This window comes from Bos indicus, chromosome 28 (assembly GCF_029378745.1).
Source record: "Bos indicus isolate NIAB-ARS_2022 breed Sahiwal x Tharparkar chromosome 28, NIAB-ARS_B.indTharparkar_mat_pri_1.0, whole genome shotgun sequence".
Lineage (NCBI taxonomy): Eukaryota > Metazoa > Chordata > Mammalia > Artiodactyla > Bovidae > Bos > Bos indicus.
The window spans coordinates 33,221,811-33,240,320 of record NC_091787.1 but is presented as its reverse complement, the minus strand read 5'-3'; the positions used below and the strand labels follow the sequence as shown (position 1 = coordinate 33,240,320).

General features: G+C 46.0%; 1 protein-coding gene across 15 annotated transcripts in view; it reads left to right on the top strand.

Moving 5' to 3' along the window:
* The window catches only part of KCNMA1 (potassium calcium-activated channel subfamily M alpha 1), a 774,726-nt gene that overhangs the window by 224,288 nt on the left and 531,928 nt on the right, over positions 1-18,510 (top strand). For all 15 annotated transcript variants that reach the window (XM_070782104.1, XM_070782103.1, XM_070782107.1 and 12 more), the window contains exon 2: positions 2,552-2,713. In XM_070782104.1, the coding sequence (XP_070638205.1) occupies positions 2,552-2,713 (162 nt within the window). The remainder of the gene's footprint in view (positions 1-2,551; positions 2,714-18,510) is intronic.

The window sequence follows — 18,510 nt, the reverse complement described above, 5'->3', positions numbered from 1 at the left end:
TGCCTGCCTACAAGTCCCCAGGAGGATGACTCATTCAGTGCCTCCCAGCTCTTCTTTCCTCCCTCTGTTCCACCCCCTCACCACAGACAAAGATTTCTACCTCTGCCTTCGGGTTTTCCTCCTCACTCCAATTTACAATGATCCCCAGGGTCAGTTTGTTTTATTAATGGATTCTAGCATTTTAAGAGACACAGATGTATAGAACAGTCTTTGGACTCTGTGGGAGAGGGAGGGGGGGATGATTTGGGAGAATGGCATTGAAACATGTATAATATCATATAAGAAACGAATTGACAGTCCAGGTTTGATGCAGGACACAGGAAGCTTGGGGCTGGTGCAATGGGATGACCCAGAGGGATGGTATGGGGAGGGAAGTGGGAGGGGGGTTCAGGATGGGGAACACGTGTACACCCGTGGCGGATGCATGTTGATGTATGGCAAAACCAATACAATATTGTAAAGTAAAAAAATAAAATAAATAAATAAATGATGAACATAATTTTGCTGACATCTTTTTGAAACATCTATGTCTGCAAAAATAACCTTAGTGGTTATTTGAGTAGGGGGCCTAGTTAAATTTAAATTTTAATTTAATTTTAAATGAATGTGTTTTAAGTATAAGTATTCCCATGCAATATTTTGTTGTTATTCCGTCCCTAAATCACGTCTGACTCTTTGCGACCCCGTGAACATGCAGCACACCAGGCTTTCCTGTCCTTTACTATCTCCCTGAGTTTGCTCAAACTCATGTCTGTTGAGTCAGTGTTGCCATCCAACTATCTCATCCTCTGTCGCCCCCTTCTCCTCTTACCCTCAATCTTTCCCAGCATCGGCGTCTTTTCTAGTGAGTCAGCTCTTTGCATCAGATCAGATCAGATCAGTCGCTCAGTCGTGTCCAACTCTTTGCGACCCCATAAATTGCAGCACACCAGGCCTCCCTGTCCATCACCAATTCCCAGAGTTCACTCAGACTCACGTCCATTGAGTCAGTGATGCCATCCAGCCATCTCATCCTCTGTCATCCCCTTCTCCTCCTGCCCCCAATCCCTCCCAGCATCAGAGTCTTTTCCAATGAGTCAACTCTTCGCATGAGGTGGCCAAAGTACTGGAGTTTCAGCTTCAGCATCATTCCTTCCAAAGAAATCCCAGGACTGATCTCCTTCAGAATGGACTGGTTGGATCTCCTTGCAGTCCAAGGGGCTCTTAAGAGTCTTCTCCAGCAGGTGGACACTATTGGAACTTTGGCATTAGTCCTTCCAGTGAATATTCAGGGTTAAAATCTTTACATACTTAAACTGAAAAATTATTTGTTGTTTATTTGAAATTCAGGTTTTGCTGGGTTTCCTGTATTTTACTTGGCAGCTCTTAAGCCCAGGCTCTGTAGTCAGTGAGGGGCTGACATGCATAACCCCTTTTACTCTTTCATTCATGTTTATTAAGCCAGCTGTACACCAGGCTCTCTGTTGGGCACTCAGGATTCAGCAGTTGGAGGATGCAGACTATAAAAGAAATAAGTAAGAAATCTACGGAGTGTGTTACAAGTTTTAGATGCGTTGTAGAAAAATAAAGCAGAAAGGCAGCATCATTAGAAGATAGTTGGAATTTTGAAAGAGTAGCCAGAGAAGAATGATTGAAAAGGTCATATATGAAGCAAAGACTTGAAGGAGGTGAGGGGGTAAGCCATGATCCTTGGTGGGAGAAGAGTATTCTAGGCAGAGGACACAGCGTGTACAAAAGCATACAGTTTAGGGCCTCATGTGAGGCTCAGTTATCTGATGAGGTCAGCCTTGTTTCCTCAAGCACATTTTTAGCCACGAAGGGGAATTTACTGTCTCCTGTCTAAAAAAGTCTGCGGTGGATTTCAGGTGCCACTGGATCCAGGTGTTCCAATGATGATATTAGTATTCTACCATTTCTTCTAGTTTCCTCTGTGTTAGCTTCATTCTCAGAGAAGGGTAACCTTTCTTACTCTTTTCAGCAAAATCACAGGCTTGAGTTGTATTGGGTTGGCATAATTCATATAACCATCCTTGGCCCAACTGCTATTGCCAAAGGGATAGACTGGTCTGATTGACCAGCCTCCACTCCTGGAGACAGTGTATACCTTTAGTCCCTTTTGAACCATGCAGACTGAATGAGAAGGTGGAGATTTCCTTCGGAAAATAGAGTGTAGTTGTAAGAAGGGTATGAAGGCTGGGCAGGTAGAGATTACAGAATGCCGACTTCACTTTCTTCCTGGCCACTCTCATCCTAGACAGGATGGTTTCTCTCCTGAGCTTTTTGATTTTTTTTTTTTCTTTAAAATGGAAAGAGAATAATTTCATTCTTTCTTTCACAAAAATAGTTTAAGAGGAAACAAAGGAAAGATTCTTTTTAAAAAAAGATTTAAAAGAACAATCAAAGCCATAATCCATCCCTTCTTGCTGACCTCTGTACCTTCAAACCAGGTCCACCTCAGCAGGGGTCCGTCTGGCTTTAATTCTTTGGGTAGAATATGTTTTTTAAATCCTCTTGGTGCCCACATCTCAATCCTTGTTCTCTCTCTTGCCAGGAGGCCCAGAAGATTAACAATGGCTCAAGCCAGGCAGATGGCACTCTCAAGCCAGTGGATGAAAAAGAGGAGACGGTGGCAGCCGAGGTCGGCTGGATGACCTCCGTGAAAGACTGGGCGGGGGTGATGATATCTGCCCAGACGCTGACTGGCAGAGTCCTGGTGAGTCCCTGGCCCCCTCCTCACATGAGGGGGCCTGCTGTCTGGCCCACGATCTCTGCTTTTATGGGGATGTGGTGTTTCACTCCGTCTTCTCCAGACCATTGGCTGTTGTGAGGCGGGGGTGAAGAGCGCTTATATGGGATCATGGAGAGACTGGCCTCTTTGTGCACATCTGAGCCAGTGGTCTGTGGGGGGGATTTGAGCCAGCATGTGGGGCAGAGAGGGCCTGTTGGGGAGAATGTAGAGCATTTCCTCTGCTAGCAGAGTAGGTGTGCACTCTCACACAGTACACACACAGACACACACACACAGCTTGACTATCTTGGTGAGAAGGAAGGATCAGAGAAATGTGTGCTCGGAATTCTGCAGAGGCTCTATGATATGGGATCTGGTGAGTTCTGAGTGTATGTGTTTGCTTGCACATGCACAGGTGTGCATGTGTGTGTTTGGTGGCCTTCTGAAGATGTGACTATTGTCCTCTGGCCACCATAATTTTCAGAAATCCTGCCCTATATGATCAGAATCATGCCCATGTTAGAAACCCTCGGTCATGCTGGTGATGAAACTCACCAGCAGCCCACCTGTGACCGCTGGTCCCATGCTTGGAGCATTGCTTGTGTGACCTTATTTCTGAGATGGCTGTTTCAGCCCCACCTGCAGCCTAGGCTCATCCTTCCCCTTCTCTGTGCGCTTACTGCATTCTCTCTGATCTGCTTGTGTGGAGCTAGGCTTCGTTAACTGGCCTCATGAGCTCCTGGTTCTTGGCAAATATTGTGGGTGGAACAAGCCTGCAGTGACCAGTAATCCCTGTTTGCCTGGGGAACCTGGGACATGGTTCTTTTGGTGCAAAGACTGGGAAAGTTGTGGGTAAACAGACATGAGCTGGTCACCTGGTCAGGCCAGGCTCATGCTGTGGTTGGGCTTCTTCCCTGGGTAGCCCTGACCACCAGCTTCCTTGGGTCTGATGAGTCAAGAGTTTTCCTTGAGAAGGATGTGACATTCTAAATAACTCCCTGTGATTCTGGAAGCTGTTTTGCATGGGCTGTCCTTCCTTGTCCTGATGCTGGGGCTCAGTCAAGAGTCATTTGGCTTAGACATAGAATGAGTGGGGATGTCCTGGTGGCTAGGGAGTATCAGAGATCAGGCAAGGATGCTGAAAGGTAGATGCCGTCACTCTTGATGTTTCATGTCAAAAACTCAGTGAGAAGGTGACCATAGATGTTGGGAGACGGTGAAATTTCACCCATCAGAATCCTTGGGGAGAACTCTACATTATATTTTTGATAAGTCTCGAACTCACTGCTTGAGGAAAGGAGTAAGTCACTAAATGTCATGTTCAAGTCACCAAACTGGTGGCCAAACAGCCTTCAAGGAGGACAGGGCTCTGTTAACTGTGCTGTGCCTTCTGAAGAATCTGGTTATGGAGTCATAGATTATGTTATTGTTGCTGCTGCTGCTAAGTCACTTCAGTCATGTCCGACTCTGTGCGACCCCATAGACGGCAGCCAGCAGGTTCCCCCATCCCTGGGATTCTCCAGGCAAGAACACTGGAGTGGGTTGCCATTTCCTTGTCCAATGCAGGAAAGTGAAAAGTGAAAGTGAAAGTGAAGTCGCTCAGTCGTGTCCGACTCTTAGCGACCCCATGGACTGCAGCCTACCAGGCTCCTCCATCCATGGGATTTTCCAGGCAAGAGTACTGGAGTGGGGTGCCATTGCCTTCTCCGTATGTTATTGTTAAGTAGTAGCAAAAAGAATCCCAGGGACGGAGGAGCCTGATGGGCTGCCGTCTATGGAGTCTGGCAGAGTCAGACACTACTGAAGCGACTTAGCAGCAGCAGCAAAATAAAAAGTGGGAAAATTTAAAGCTGGGATTATGGAAAGGAGGAGAGAGAAGCTGGTGAGGCCAGTTGCTGTGTGGAGGAAGATGGGAGGTGGGTGGTCTGGGTTGGTGGGACTTAGGCTCTCCTGGGAAGCCCTGAGTGTCTCGTCAGGAATTGAAGGTGGCTTGTTATGGGTTGTGTTGTCTGACCATCACCCTCATCTCCCCTCTAGAGTCTTCAGTAAAGTCTCTGTTATTTTTTCACACTTGTGTGTGAGTAGATTCTGTGTGGGAAATTTAAGGTTGGAGTCTGGGTCTGTGCGTTCACCTGGGTTGAAATGGAAGTAGTGCATTGTACATGTATAGTACAATGAGAGGAGCAGTGAGAGGAACAGTGAGAGGAACAGTGAGAGGGTGAGGGAACCGCAGACAGCGAGGTCGCACAGTGTGGGGCCTGCTGCTTCAGTGTGGTCCCTTAGGACCATTCTGTCTATCTTCATCAGCTAAGAGATACTGAGCACCAACTGTAGGCCCGGTGTTTTATCATCTCTGTGAAAAATAATGAATAATCCTAATTCCATCGAAGCATGGTTGGAAGGTATTGAAGGGATGTCTGGAGGAGAAATGCTTTGAATACAAATATTGTGTGAGTGTGTCTGTGGTGGAGAGGCTGAGTGTGGGGAAGCAGGGAGTCAAGGAAGAATTCACAGGGCTTCATTGGAGGGAAAGCCTTTGAGCTGAAACATCTATTTCAAGGTGAACTGAGCACATTGGATGATAGAGACAATATAAAAAAGAAAAACATAGCTGAGCTTGAAAACAGGGACTACTTAGTGGGCCAGGAGCTGAGAAGGATGCCTAATAAAACAGAAAGCATTTGAGTGGAGCTTGGCAATGTGAGTTAGGATCCTGAAAAGTTAAAGGAGAGGAAACGATTGCACAGTGAGGGAGCAGCAGGAGAAGATCAGGGGCATGGTGTGCTGGCAGTGAGGCTGGAGCTGGCAATACAGAGGCACCTGAGGGGCAGTGAGACTGGGAACGTGGGTTGGAGACAGCTTGTCAGCTCTTCAGACGCTGAGCTGAGGACTTTGGACTGGAACCATCCATTTTTGGGATGCATCACAGTTTGTATTTCCATCTACCAGCTTGGGTTGTTTCTACTTTTACTTCAGATTTTTATGGTATATGATTTTTGATTTCAGTTTGGTAAATATCTGGGAATTGAATTGTTCTGTTTTCTGGTAAGTTTAAGTTTGCAAGAAACTATCAAATTAGCTGTACCTACCAGGACTGTATGAATGTTCTGGTTGTTTTTCATCCCTGCTGGTACTTGGTAATATCAGTTCGTTTTAAAAATTATAGCATTCTAAGCAGTGTGTAGTGATATCTAAGTGTGGTTTTAGTTTGTACTTCCCTATGTTTGGGGCTTCCCTGGTGGCTCAGATGGTAAAGAATCTGCCTGCAATGTAGGAGACCCAGGTTTGATCCCTTGGTGGGGAAGATCCCCTGAAGATCTTGGCTGCTGCTGCTAAGTTGCTTCAGTCGTATCCGACTCTGTGTGATCCCATAAACAGCAGCCCACCATTGCCTTCTCCGGAAGATCTTGGCTACCCATGTTTAAATATCATCTTTCCATGTCTTTATTGCCATCAGTATATGTCAAGTGAAGTTTCTATTCAAATATTTTGCCCATTTCTAATTGATTTGTTATTATTGAGGGTTTTTCCCATTTTTATTGAGCATTATTTTCACTGCTATCTAATTGTCATCACCCCAAAAGGAAACCCTTTACCCTATTTTAGCAGTCACTCTCCATTTCCTTATCCTCAGCCCCTAGCAACTACTAATGTACTTTCTATCTCTATGGATTTGCATATACTGGACATTTCATGTCAATGTAATCATGTGTTTTGTTTTTTTTTTAAAGTCAGATACTACTGCTGACAACGACGTTACTGAGAGCCTGTCGGGAGCCAGGCACTGTGCTAAGCCCTAAATATTGTGATCAGATTGAAGGGCAAGGACAGTGTTGAATTTGTTCCTTAGCTCCCATTTTGTTATAGGGGTGCATGATGAGGAAGGCACAGAGCCAGTCTTATCAGTGAATTTATGTCCATTTTACAGTTGAGAAAATCAAGGCCTAGGAGAGCCAGGCTGGTACTTGCAGGCCTCCAGACTCCCCATCCAGTGCTCTTCCCGTGTCATCACTTCCCATCTGAAGATAATGCCTTCTTTTGAAGCCACTGTCATCTGTTGCTTTGGCTGTGACATGACTGTCTCTGAGCCCAGTTAGGTCCTGAGGCTGCTTGTTCTGATGCTCCTAACATTTGCGTGGACTAGAATGGCATGCTCAGGCCTTCTTGGCTGGGACTGCCCATGAGGCCAGCTGCTTTCTGAAGATGTCTTGGGAGAAAAGGTGGCCTGGGCTGCTCAGGTGTGCTCAGGGTGGATCAGTCCCACTGCCCAGAGAGCAGGAAGCTCTGAGTACAGGCGGCACCTTCAGAGCAGGCCTCTCCTTTAGGGACGGCAGGTCCTTGCTCTGAGCAGGAAAGAGATTTCATACTGCAGTCTCAGCGTGCGAGGGGAAGCAGCTCTCCCTTCTCAGAACCCAAAGCTGTGTTTGTCTTGAACTGTCCAAATGTTTATCCTTGCAACAATGGGACTCGAGTGAGACTAGACACCAGCTGTGCAGTTTTTCTTTTCAATTTTTAATTTGTTTTCCTTGACGCATAGTTCAGGAGCTTGGCCTCCACATCTGGGCGCTTACTTGTCTCATTGTCACAGGTGAGTCTCAAAACCAGGCAAGGCGGGGAAGGCCCAGCTGGGGAAGGATTGTCCAAGACAGCCTTGGCGTATCTGTGGAGTCACTGGTTGTCCGGATCTCTCAGACGAGCACACCGTTCATTCAGGAAGTATTTACTTCTCACCTGCACCAGGCATTGTTCCAGGCACCGGGCAGAGGGCAGCGAGCACCAGGGATTCAGCGTGTGCATTATTCACGTTGCTAGGCTAGATAAAAGGTTGTAGCGCTCAGTGTAAACAATGAGAAATGAGGGTCACTGTTTACTGGTGCTTTTATTAACTGTTAATTCTATTAACAACTGGATGACCACGTCTCAGAATAGCCCATCTTTGTCTTGTGTCTCAGCCTTAGCTTTACAGAAACAGCGAGACCTCCTAGGACCTCCTCTTTTTTTTTTTTTAACTTTTTATTTTGTATTGGAGTAGAGCCAATTAACAGTCTTGTGCTCGTTTCAGGTGGCCAGCAATGGGACTCTCCTCCATTACTCATACATACTTACATATACATACATACATACTCATACATACATGTGTATGTATATACACATGTATCCATTCTCCCCAAAGTTCCCTCACATCCAGGCTGCATAGGGCTTCCTCTTAGAGTGATGGCTGAGGGTTTCTGTATCAGAGTGCACCCCCAGACTCTTAAGGATGACTACTTTCTTATCTTTTTCTTAAAGCAAAAATACTTGTTATCTTCTGATTAGAATGTTGGTGCATGCTTAATTCAAAATTTTGGAATGTATTGGGAGAACTGATGATCAGTTCCACTTTGGGACCTGGAGCCGGTCCACGCTGAAGGACATTTCAATGTCACAGTGAAAGCCGGTGAGATGCTGCCCAGCTGTTTGGGTGTTTCTGGGGACTCTTCTCACTACATCTCATGTTATCTGCTTAAGCACAGACTTGGGGTAAATAGTTCTTCCTGCCAGGATCGCTGTGGTCCTTCTGGTTAACCTCCAGTGAACACTCTAAATTGGGAAAGGGACACTGACCCCTTTTCTGTAGTGGTTGCTGGGAGGCAAGTTCTTGGGCCATTGAATATATGCAGCGTCTCAGGGTTTACATTCTGTATTTGCATCCTCCCAGCTTCATCTCCGCATCTCTTCTCTCATTTCCCCTTTGTGTACTATTTGAACTTTACATGTGTGTAGTTATGTGCTCTGTAGAGTTTGGGGAACTAAATGAAATCTTTCTAAGAATAAGCCAATACAGGCAGACCTCAGAGATACTGCAAGCTCAATTCCAGACCACTGCAATAAAGTATCACAATAGAGCTAGTCATGTGAATTTCTTGGTTTTCCAGTACATGTAAAATATGTTTACATTATACTAGAGTCTGTTAACTGGGAAATAGCATTATGTTTTTTTAAAAACAATGTATTATACGTACGTTGGGCTTCCCTGATAGCTTAATTGGTAAAGAATCTGCCTGCAATGCAGGAGACCCCGGTTCAATTCCTGGGTTGGGAAGATCCGCTGGAGAAGGGATAGGCTACCCACTCCAGTATTCTTGGGCTTCCCTTGTGGCTCAGCTGGTAAAGAATCTGTCTGAAATGCAAGCGACTTAAAAAAAAAAATCTTAATTAAATCTTAATTAAAGAGACTTAATTAAAAATCCTTTATTACTAAAAAATGCAAACAATCATTTGAGCCTTCAGTGAGTCATTTACTATCATCAAAAGATCATAGATCACCCTAACAAATGATGAAAAATTTGACATATTGCAAGAGTTACCAAAATGTGACACGAAGATGTGAAGCGAGCAAATGATGTTGGAAAAATGGCACCTATAGACTTGCTCAAGGCAGGGTTGCCACAAATCTTCAATTTGTAAAAAGCTCAGTATCAGTAAAGTGCAATAAAGCGAGGTGTGCCTGTATATATAAACAAAAAGGATAAGAACCACACAGAGTAGGCTTTTGTTTATATTGTTTGGTTATACTTTATAGATTCACAAGCCAAAATTAGTGTTAGAAATAGTCTAGGTCAGGGTTAAGTTTTTCTGTAATGGGCCAGCTAATAAATATTTTAGGCTTTGCAAGCTATAGAGAGACTTTGTCACAACTTGCACTCTGCCACTGTAGTTTGAAATCAGCACAGACAGTACATGGGTGTGACTCTGTTCCAATAAAACTTTATTTATAAAAACAGGTGGGGACCCAGATTTGTTTCATGGGCCATAGTTTACTGATTGTTGGTCTAGTTCAACTTCGTATTTCATAAACTAAGAAATTGAGAGGCAGAAATTGAAAGAAAAATTTTAGGTGGGAATTCCCTAAGGTAATATAATACGGAAGTGGCAGTACCAGTGAACACATTTATAATGGGAAAAATTATAGGCATACAGAGTTTAGAGATAGATATAGGCACACACACCAACACCATCTCCATTAGCACCTTGTTTCTGAATATTCATATTAATTTCCACAGCAATCTCAGAGTGACTATTTCCCTAGAAAAACTATGTATTGTGGCCAAGCATGGCCTCACCTCAAGGTGTAAGCACAGCCTACACTGGCTGGGTTGTGTAGCTGCTCAGCCCCTTTATAGATTCAGTGTTTTGTGCTCACTTCAAAGCCTGGTCTTGCCAATATATCTATCAGCTCCTTGAACAAAGATAGAGCCTTTAGAATTACTCTTTTTTTTTTTTGCTTATTGACCTCATATTCCCATGCTGCTATATTTAAATATTGCTCCAGGAAACAGACGCATCTAATCCATGAATTGAAAATATATTCTACTTGCTTTACTGTCTGGGGAATGATTTGTTGAAATAAGGAGAAAGAAAAATGCCAGTCTTTCCTTTTATCTTCCTAAACATATGCATGTGTGGCATTTTACATTAACATAGTATACATAGCCTAGACCATTCTATCCTTATCTGCTAGGGCCCCATAGAGACTATGTAGCAAGCCTTTCAAAGAGAAATAATCCTATTGGCTTAATAGAGTTAAATAGGTGCATTCACTGCTGTGCTGTCTGTACCTGAAATTGGACCAGTTGAACAAAATGGAGAGCACATGGGCAGAGCTTAATCACAGGTGACACCGTTGACTTCATTTCTCCCTTTAAGTGCCTCATGATGCTGGTGACATTTCTTATCAGCATCTTCTACTTTGTATTTTCAGTGGTGCTCGGTGGCAGATTCACATACCTCACATTTCCATCTCACTCTCTTCCTCACCTCCTTCCCTATCCCCCTTTTTTACATTTTAGACAAATGTACATAAAATTTCTATATCCCTTACAGATGATCCCTTACAGATGACGCCCTATGTAGCAGACAGATTTTGGGTTGCATAGACTTTTTTTTTTTTTTTTAAAGTAAGAATGCCCCCATGCTGCTGCTGCTACTGCTAAGTCACTTCAGTCGTGTCCGACTCTGTGCGACCCCATAGACGGCAGCTCACCAGGCTCCCCCGTCCCTGGGATTCTCTAGGCAAGAACACTGGAGTGGGGTTGCCATTTCCTTCTCCAGTGTATGAAAGTGAAAAGTGAAAGTGAAGTCACTCAGTCGTGTCTGACCCTCAGCTACCGAATGGACTGCAGCCTACCAGGCTCTCCGTCCATGGGATTCTCCAGGCAAGAGTACGGGAGTTGGGTGCCATTGCCTTCTCCAATGCCCCCATAGTGAAATGGTATATCCTGCTTTTCATGCAGTTGAGAGTAAATTGAGATTTAATTTGAGTTTAACTCCCCTGAGGCTTCTTTTAAAGGAACTGAGTGGTAATCCACACTCTTATACCCCATGACTTAATAATGACTCTTTATTTTATCCTGTGGATAAATAGAGTTTATGTTTGCTGTTTGAATCAGTAAATCGAACAAGGAAAGCTTTATTTATTTTATTAAACATAAAGGTTTATCTGTGATGAAGGATGCAGTAGACTGCACTAGATTTGTTACTTGGGACCCAGCATCATTGGGTGGGAGAACAAGTCTGAGAAGTCACTGAATTCAGTAGGAACCCATGGTTAGTAGTGAGCTGTCTGTCACTGGAGATGTTCAAAGAAGGGCAGGATCTCATTTGGTGGCACTGCTTCTGATGGCTGGCCAGATTTCATCCTCATTACTTTCGTTAGGATCCACAGAAAATTAGATGTAGGAGATGCTCCAGAATAAAAATACTTTCCTGGAAGTTGAACAGATTTCTTGTCCCGTTTTCAAGATCGTCCCGTGGGTATCACCGTGTAAGTCCTGCAGTAGGAAAGACTTTGGCCCAGCATTTCCCACTCCTGTTTCACCATGGAACCCTTACCCCATGAAGCATCTGTGGGCAACACAGAGAACAAACTTTGGGAAAATTTTACTCACCCCAGCTATCACCTATGAGCCAAATCTGGCTCACTGTCTGTTTCATACAGCTCACAAGCTCAAGATGGTTTTTACATTTTTACATGGCTTTTAAAAAAAATCAAGATTATTCTGTGACATGCGAAAATGGTGTGAAATCATATTTAAGTGTTCATAGAGTTTTATTGGGACACAGCCATGTTCTTATTTACATGTTGTCTATGGCTGTTTTTGCAATGCACTACCACAGCAGAATTGGATAGTATCTGCAGAGTCCAAGAATCACCACCCTGGAGGAGTTACTGTTGGGTACTGGACAGAATGCATTTGGTGACTCCAAAACCAGACCAGCAAGTTCCCCTTCTGCTCTGTGGCTGACAGGACTCAGAGTGGCCACCAGGACTTGGTCCCATGGTTCAAGGCAATGGATGAGATGTACCATCCAGTCCCTTCTTATAGAGACCCTCTACATTTACTTCCACAAGTTCAACTAAATGATGCAGTAGAGAGAGGGATACAGGGGTCAGAGCTAGGCAGGACCCCAAATCCCACTGTTGACTCAGTATAGGAATTTCCGCTTCCCACGGTCAGTGGAATATGTCTGAGAATTGTGCAACAGGGTTACTTTCTGTCTCCTGGACTCCACCTGCCTACATCCTCCTACAATCAGTGCACCCCAGGCCCAGCCCGGCAGCCCAGTGTCTGGTCCCTACCATGGAAGATGCCCCTGGTCCAGGCCTGCAGGCCAAGTGCCTCAGCCATACCAGCCACTGGACCGTGCTGCCAGTCTGCAGGGCATAGGCTGTGTGTGCCCGCCTCTCCAGCACATTCTGCAAAGAGCAGCTATTAATTTTGCTAGCTGGTGTGTTGGCTTCTCTACCCTCCCCCATGAAAATAAAGGAGACTTTCAGAAATTAATCCCCAGAGAGTCCTGGGGAAGGAAGAGCCTTCTGACCCAGGAGCAGTCTGGTTCATCCTGGCTGTTCACCCCCGGCTTCTGCAGCCTCTGGTGGCCAGTGCTTATGCTGATGCCTCTTTCCACTGGGGTTTTTGCCAGGAGTGGGTGCCTGTTTTGTTCTTTTGTCTCATCCATCTGTTTGTTTATCCATTTCTATCCACTCATCCATCCGTCCAATGCACATGCCTTCGCTGGTGTTCCCCAGCACACAGGAGCGAATATGGCGTCCAGGCAATGGATAAAGCAGGGCAGTCAGTGCTCTCCCTTGTCTCTGTTGGCTCCGGTTCAGCTTCTCTGTCTGGACTGAGAGACAGCAGCCTACCGTGGGGCTGATCCAGCACCATCTGAATTGGGGCTTCTACTCTCTTTTGCTCCCATCTGGCCTGGTGTCTCATTCATTTGGAGCCAGCAAGAAGGACAGGTGGAGCACTTAGCATCCCCAGATCGCCAGGTCCTGCTTTTCCTCTCTTCCTGGGACCTGCCTCCTTGGGGAGGGATGCTATGGTGCTTGGCACGTGGAGGGCTGCTCTGTGTGGTATGGCAGGATGGTTAGGAACACAGCCTCTGTGGTCATTCTGTTGAATCTCAGCTTTAGGGCTTTCCCCCTGGGCCAGTTGCTTCATCTTCTAGTGCCTCAGTTTGTTTATCCATTCAATGAATGTAATAATAGTCTCTGCCTTTTAACATTCATTTTAACTTTTTATTTTGTGTTGGGCATAGCCAACTACCGAACCCCCGTCCCATCCAGGCTGCCACATAACATTGAGCAGAATTCCATGTGCTATACAGTAAGGTCCTTGTTGCTTATTCATTTAAATATAGCAGTGCACATCTGCCTTTTCATGTTGTTAGGAGGATTTGATGCATCAACATATGTAAAATGTTTAGAATAGTGCCCGTTATGTGGTTAGTGCTAATAAGCATTTGCTATTATTATTTTTGTTAGTATTAAGGGAGCCTGGTCACCATAACATGGAGGAAACATGATGGTGTGGAGACACACAGGGACAGGGAGTGGAGGATAAATCCTCTCCTGTGACAGGAATGGAGGAGCCCTCAGACACTGCCAAACTCAGACATCATTTAAGAGTGCTGAGCCACCTCTGGGCATGGCCATCTAAATGGGGTCTGAGTATTCCAGGACCCAGGTTTGGGTCCAGCCAGCCGATGATATTTGGTCCATGCACACAATTCAGGCCCTGTCATTTCTGAAGCTGGCTCATGCCAGCCTGACTCATCACTGTCAAGTCAGCCAGGAAATTCTCACTTCATACAGCCATCCTGAGCCGGCTGGGGGCCGGAGGGCTGGCTGGGCTCTCCCTGGGAACTGTACATTGTAGGCACGTGTGTCACAGGAAACCCTGGCAGGCTGACAGATGAATCTTGAGGAAAGAGGGACAAGTGTGCTCACTGTGGTCCCCATATCCAGTCCTCCCTGGATGTGGGTGAGGCTGATGAACACAGGGCTGGTTTCAGAAGGCATGCCAGTACCTTCTGACATAGGGAGGTGTCTTTACCATCCACTGACAGGCAGCAACCCCAAATCTGTTGGGAAGATGGAAGAAGGTGTGTTAAGTCACCAGAAGAGAAGGACACAGGTTCTACTGTATATGCCCGGACTCTCCTCCAAGTCATTCACCCATTCCTTCAAGTATTCCTGGAGTACCTGAGAGGTGTCAGACGCTCTTCAAGGCACTGGACACATAGGGGTTCTTCCAGCAAAGTCTGCAAAGTGAAATCATCCCAGGTGTTGAAAGTGAAAATGTGTTGTTGCGTTTTCTTGCAGTGCTTCTGGGTGGCAAGGTGCTTGAAGTAGTTTGGTGATAAAACAGGGCCTGTGACCTTTCCATCCATCCTCGGACAGGCCTGGAGACCCACCTCTTCTAATCCTGATCACATGTCTTGTGTCTTTCTGTGGCTGGATGCAAGGGGCCTGAGTTTAACCATATATGATTCATGTTACACTGGCACACTCTCTCTCCTTCCCACTGTTTCTTTCTTCCTCCCTCCCTCCCAGTTAGTAAAAGCTGGCGCCCCCTGGAGGCTCTGTAGGAAACAACATCTGTATTTGAAGTCCACCATCTGTGGCTTCCCGGGTGACCCAGGGGTAAAGAATCTGTCCGCTAATGCAGGAGGTGCAAGAGAATGGGTCCAACCCCTGGGGTCGGGAAGATTCCCTGGAATAGGAAATGGCAACCCACTCTAGTATTTAATTCCACAGACAGAAGAGCCTGGTGGACTCCAGATCATGGGGTCTCAGAGAGTCGGACGTGACTGAGCACAGGCACACCAGATGCACCTCACGCTGGGACACTTTCTCACGCACCGTTTTCCCCAGGGCCTTCGGGAAATGCTCACAGTTTAGCACTGCCCATTTGTCAGAAAAGTACCTGATGGGCTGAGACTCTCCTTGGAGCCTCCATTTCAGCTGTGAAGAAGTTTGTTGAACAGGAAGACTCAAAAATAGAGATGATGATGACAAAGTTGCCAGCCATTGTCATTGCCAGGAAACACGTGTTTGGAAAATCACACTCGGGACCACACACGAGCTGATGGTTCCAGGCTTAGTTTACGAGGCTATGTTTAGGAGGAGGCAGACTGACTCGTGCCTCTGGGCCCCAAACACCCCAAATTGGTGCACTCAAAGCCCTGTTTTTAGGGTCTGGGTTCAGAATGAGGCTTTTCCCAGGAAAACAACTACTTCAGAAGAATGACAACAACAGAAAATCTGCCCTAAAAACTTAATTGCAGAAAATGTTCTCAGGTGTTTGAGTCGTGGAGGGAAGTAGGACAGGACACTTACTTCTCTGTCTTTCTTAAGGAAATTAGGGCACTTGAAAGCTCAATTAAATGTACCCAGGCCTCTTAAGCACTGGGGCTGTCCTTTTTGCTCATCTAATTAACTGTAGTTCACAAAATTGGCCCCGTGCTGACATGGAAGGCTCTACGAAACTGAGGAGCCAGGGACCTGTTTGAGTGGAAGCTCGCTTCCTGCTTCACAAGCCTCCGGGGACACAGATCTTACCTGAGGACATCCAGGTTACCTGTGAACTTACCTCCTCCCTGGGCAAGCAGACCTCTGGGCCTTCCTTGTTTGCTGGAGGTGAGTTAATCCAGAAAGTAAATGGACTGGGCATTCTGGTTTCTTGTACCTATGGAAAAGCCAGGATCTAGCGCATTACGCTGAAAGGTTGAAAAACTTTCACCTTCCCAGACTGCTTTTAGTGAAGAGGCTGAATTTTGATCTTTTCCCCATTTCCCCATTTTTCTCTTTTCAGCAATTTTTTTTTCCTCTTCATTTCATGGTGGCTGTTGAGGAAGCAACTGTCCCCAGGGAAACAGGGAGCAAGCAGCTCACGGAAAAGGAGAGAGGAAGACAAGGCTCCACTCCCACATCACTCTCCCTCAAATATTGGCTTTGCTTATACTAAAAATAGCTTGCAACGAAAGCTGAATGACAGAAAAGTAGCATTTCACAGGGCAGAAGCTACCGGCTCCCTGACCTCCACAGGGACCTGCTGGTTCTGTTAGCCTGTGGGCTTCAACTTGCCCAGGAAGGGGTGGGGTGCAGAATCCCTCTGGGAGGGGACAACCTGTTTCCTTCTGTGTCATGCTGGATCTCTCTGGAGTTAGTTCTGTCAGTCAGGCATTCACAGAGCCTTCTGCCAGGGCTTGTGCCCCAGGAGTGACAGATAACTTCCTGCAATGGAGAGTGGCTGGTTTCAGGGGCTGCTTGTTCCCACAGGCCCCTGTGTGTGGGCTCCGGGAGAAGCTGCCATGAGGTTACTGTCTCCCCCAAGCCATGAGGTGGGCAGTATGGCTTCTCAACCACTTTCAACCTCTCCAGGAAGAAAGCTTACATCCTCAGGAAGGAGGAAATGAGTTTACTGACCTAGCTTCATGCAATGTATCCGTCTGGGCCTTGGGGATTGGTGATGGTGTTTTAAGATCAATTTGGGATATGAGAGCAGAGGTTACCATCACTTCCTTTCATCTGAAGAATGGTGAACAGCGGAACACTGTGTTCTTAATCCGGGCTCTGCCATAATCTCTCTGGTGACCTTGGATAAGTCCATTCCTTTTCAAGGTCTTGGTGTATCCATGGATAAAATAAGGGGGACTGTGAAGAAAGCTGAGTGCCAAAGAATTGATGCTTTTGAACTGTGGTGTTGGAGAAAACTCTTGAGAGTCCCTTGGACTGCAAGAAGATTCAACCAGTCCATTCTAAAGGAGATCGGTCCTGGGTGTTCATTGGAAGGACTGATGCTGAAGCTGAAACTCCAAAACTTTGGCCACCTCACGCAAAGAGTTGATTCACTGGAAAAGACCCTGATGCTGGGAGAGATTGGGGGCAGGAGGAGAAGGGGACGACAGAGGATGAGATGGCTGGATGGCATCACTGACTCAATGGACATGAGTTTGGGTAAACTCCAGGAGTTGGTGATGGACAGGGAGGGCTGGCGTGCTGTGATTCATGGGGTTGCAAAGAGTTGGACATGACTGAGCAACTGAACTGAACTGAATAGTCTGTTCCCTGGCAGTTCAAATTTTGTTATGTTTTCTCACTTCCTCTACTGTCCTTTATTCAGCAAAGGCAGCAAGTGGTGCATTTGGCAATGAGCTCAGCACTTGGGGAACTGGAAAAGGAGAAAGAATAGTCCTTTATCAGCTTCCAGAGAAACTGGAGGGATGCAGAAAATAGTCAAGGACCCAGTCTCCTGGCCCTGCCCTGGCTTGGCACTTCATTTAAGACAAAAACAAAAACTCTCCCTGTGTCATCAGGCCTCTGCCTCCCTCTCATCTCTTATGATTATTTTCCTCCTGGACTCCTTTCCAGGCGTATCACCATATACAGAGAGAGAAGCAGGTGGCAGGAGGAGCAGGGCCTGTGACCGTGGAGTTGGGTAGGAAGAAGGATGCGGTGGGAGGAGGGGTCACATCCCAAGGGACCAGTTGCTCTTGGAAGAAGTGTCTTCCTGTAAACCACTTCCATCTTAGATATCCCTCCTCTAGTTGTCTCCCAAGAGTCGGAAACCCCTGAGGGGATCACGTTCTGATTTAGTAACCCACTGGCACCAAAGTTGAACTGAAGAGCCTTCTTTCCCATGGAGCAGCCTTTTGGAGACCCTCGGGGAGGTCTGGGTTCTGCCCTTTGCTGTTTGCATTGCTTTGACAGATGTCAGTGAGAGTCCCAGAGTTCCTGGAAGTCTGTTCCTCTTCTGGGCAGAGGGCAGAGGGCAGAGGCAGCTCCATCTCTTGATATCTGTAAATGTTTCATAAGAGGCACATTTATTTAAAGTCATGACCGACAGAGACACCCAAGAGGTGCTGAGGAGCGAGGAGACATGACCGTGGCAAGAGTCATTTTTCGTTTGGGGAGCAAGGTAGCTGATATACCTGTATACCTAATATACCTAGGGCGTTGACAGGAGCTGCCAGGCATTTAGCCTCCAAATTACAGCAAAGGTGTGAATACTGAGGTTCTTAGTGGGTTTGATGTTGCAGAGTTTCCCCTAAATGAAGCTTTATTTTCAGTAACCTTCTTTGATGAACTTGAAAAAATAACCACCACAGACCCTCAACTGGCCGTCTATTTTGATGTTTGCAATTTAGTTCAGGAAAAGACCGTCCATGTCCTTGGGAGTAAGGACTGAGCCCTTCCTTGGATGCTAAATAACAAAACATCATTGTTCCTCTGATTTGTGCAAACTTTGCAAACAAGTAGAATTTTCTGGTAGCTTTTCCTAGAAAGTTACATTGCTGAAGCAGATTTTCGTAGCTTCCTGGACCAGGAGGAGTTGCTGTGTTGGGAGCTCAGGGCTCTCTCCAACAAATCAACCTCATAGAGACGATGCAGCAAAATACCCTTCCAGCCTCCAAAGATGCAGTTCCTCTTCCCCAGGTTATGGTGGAGAGAT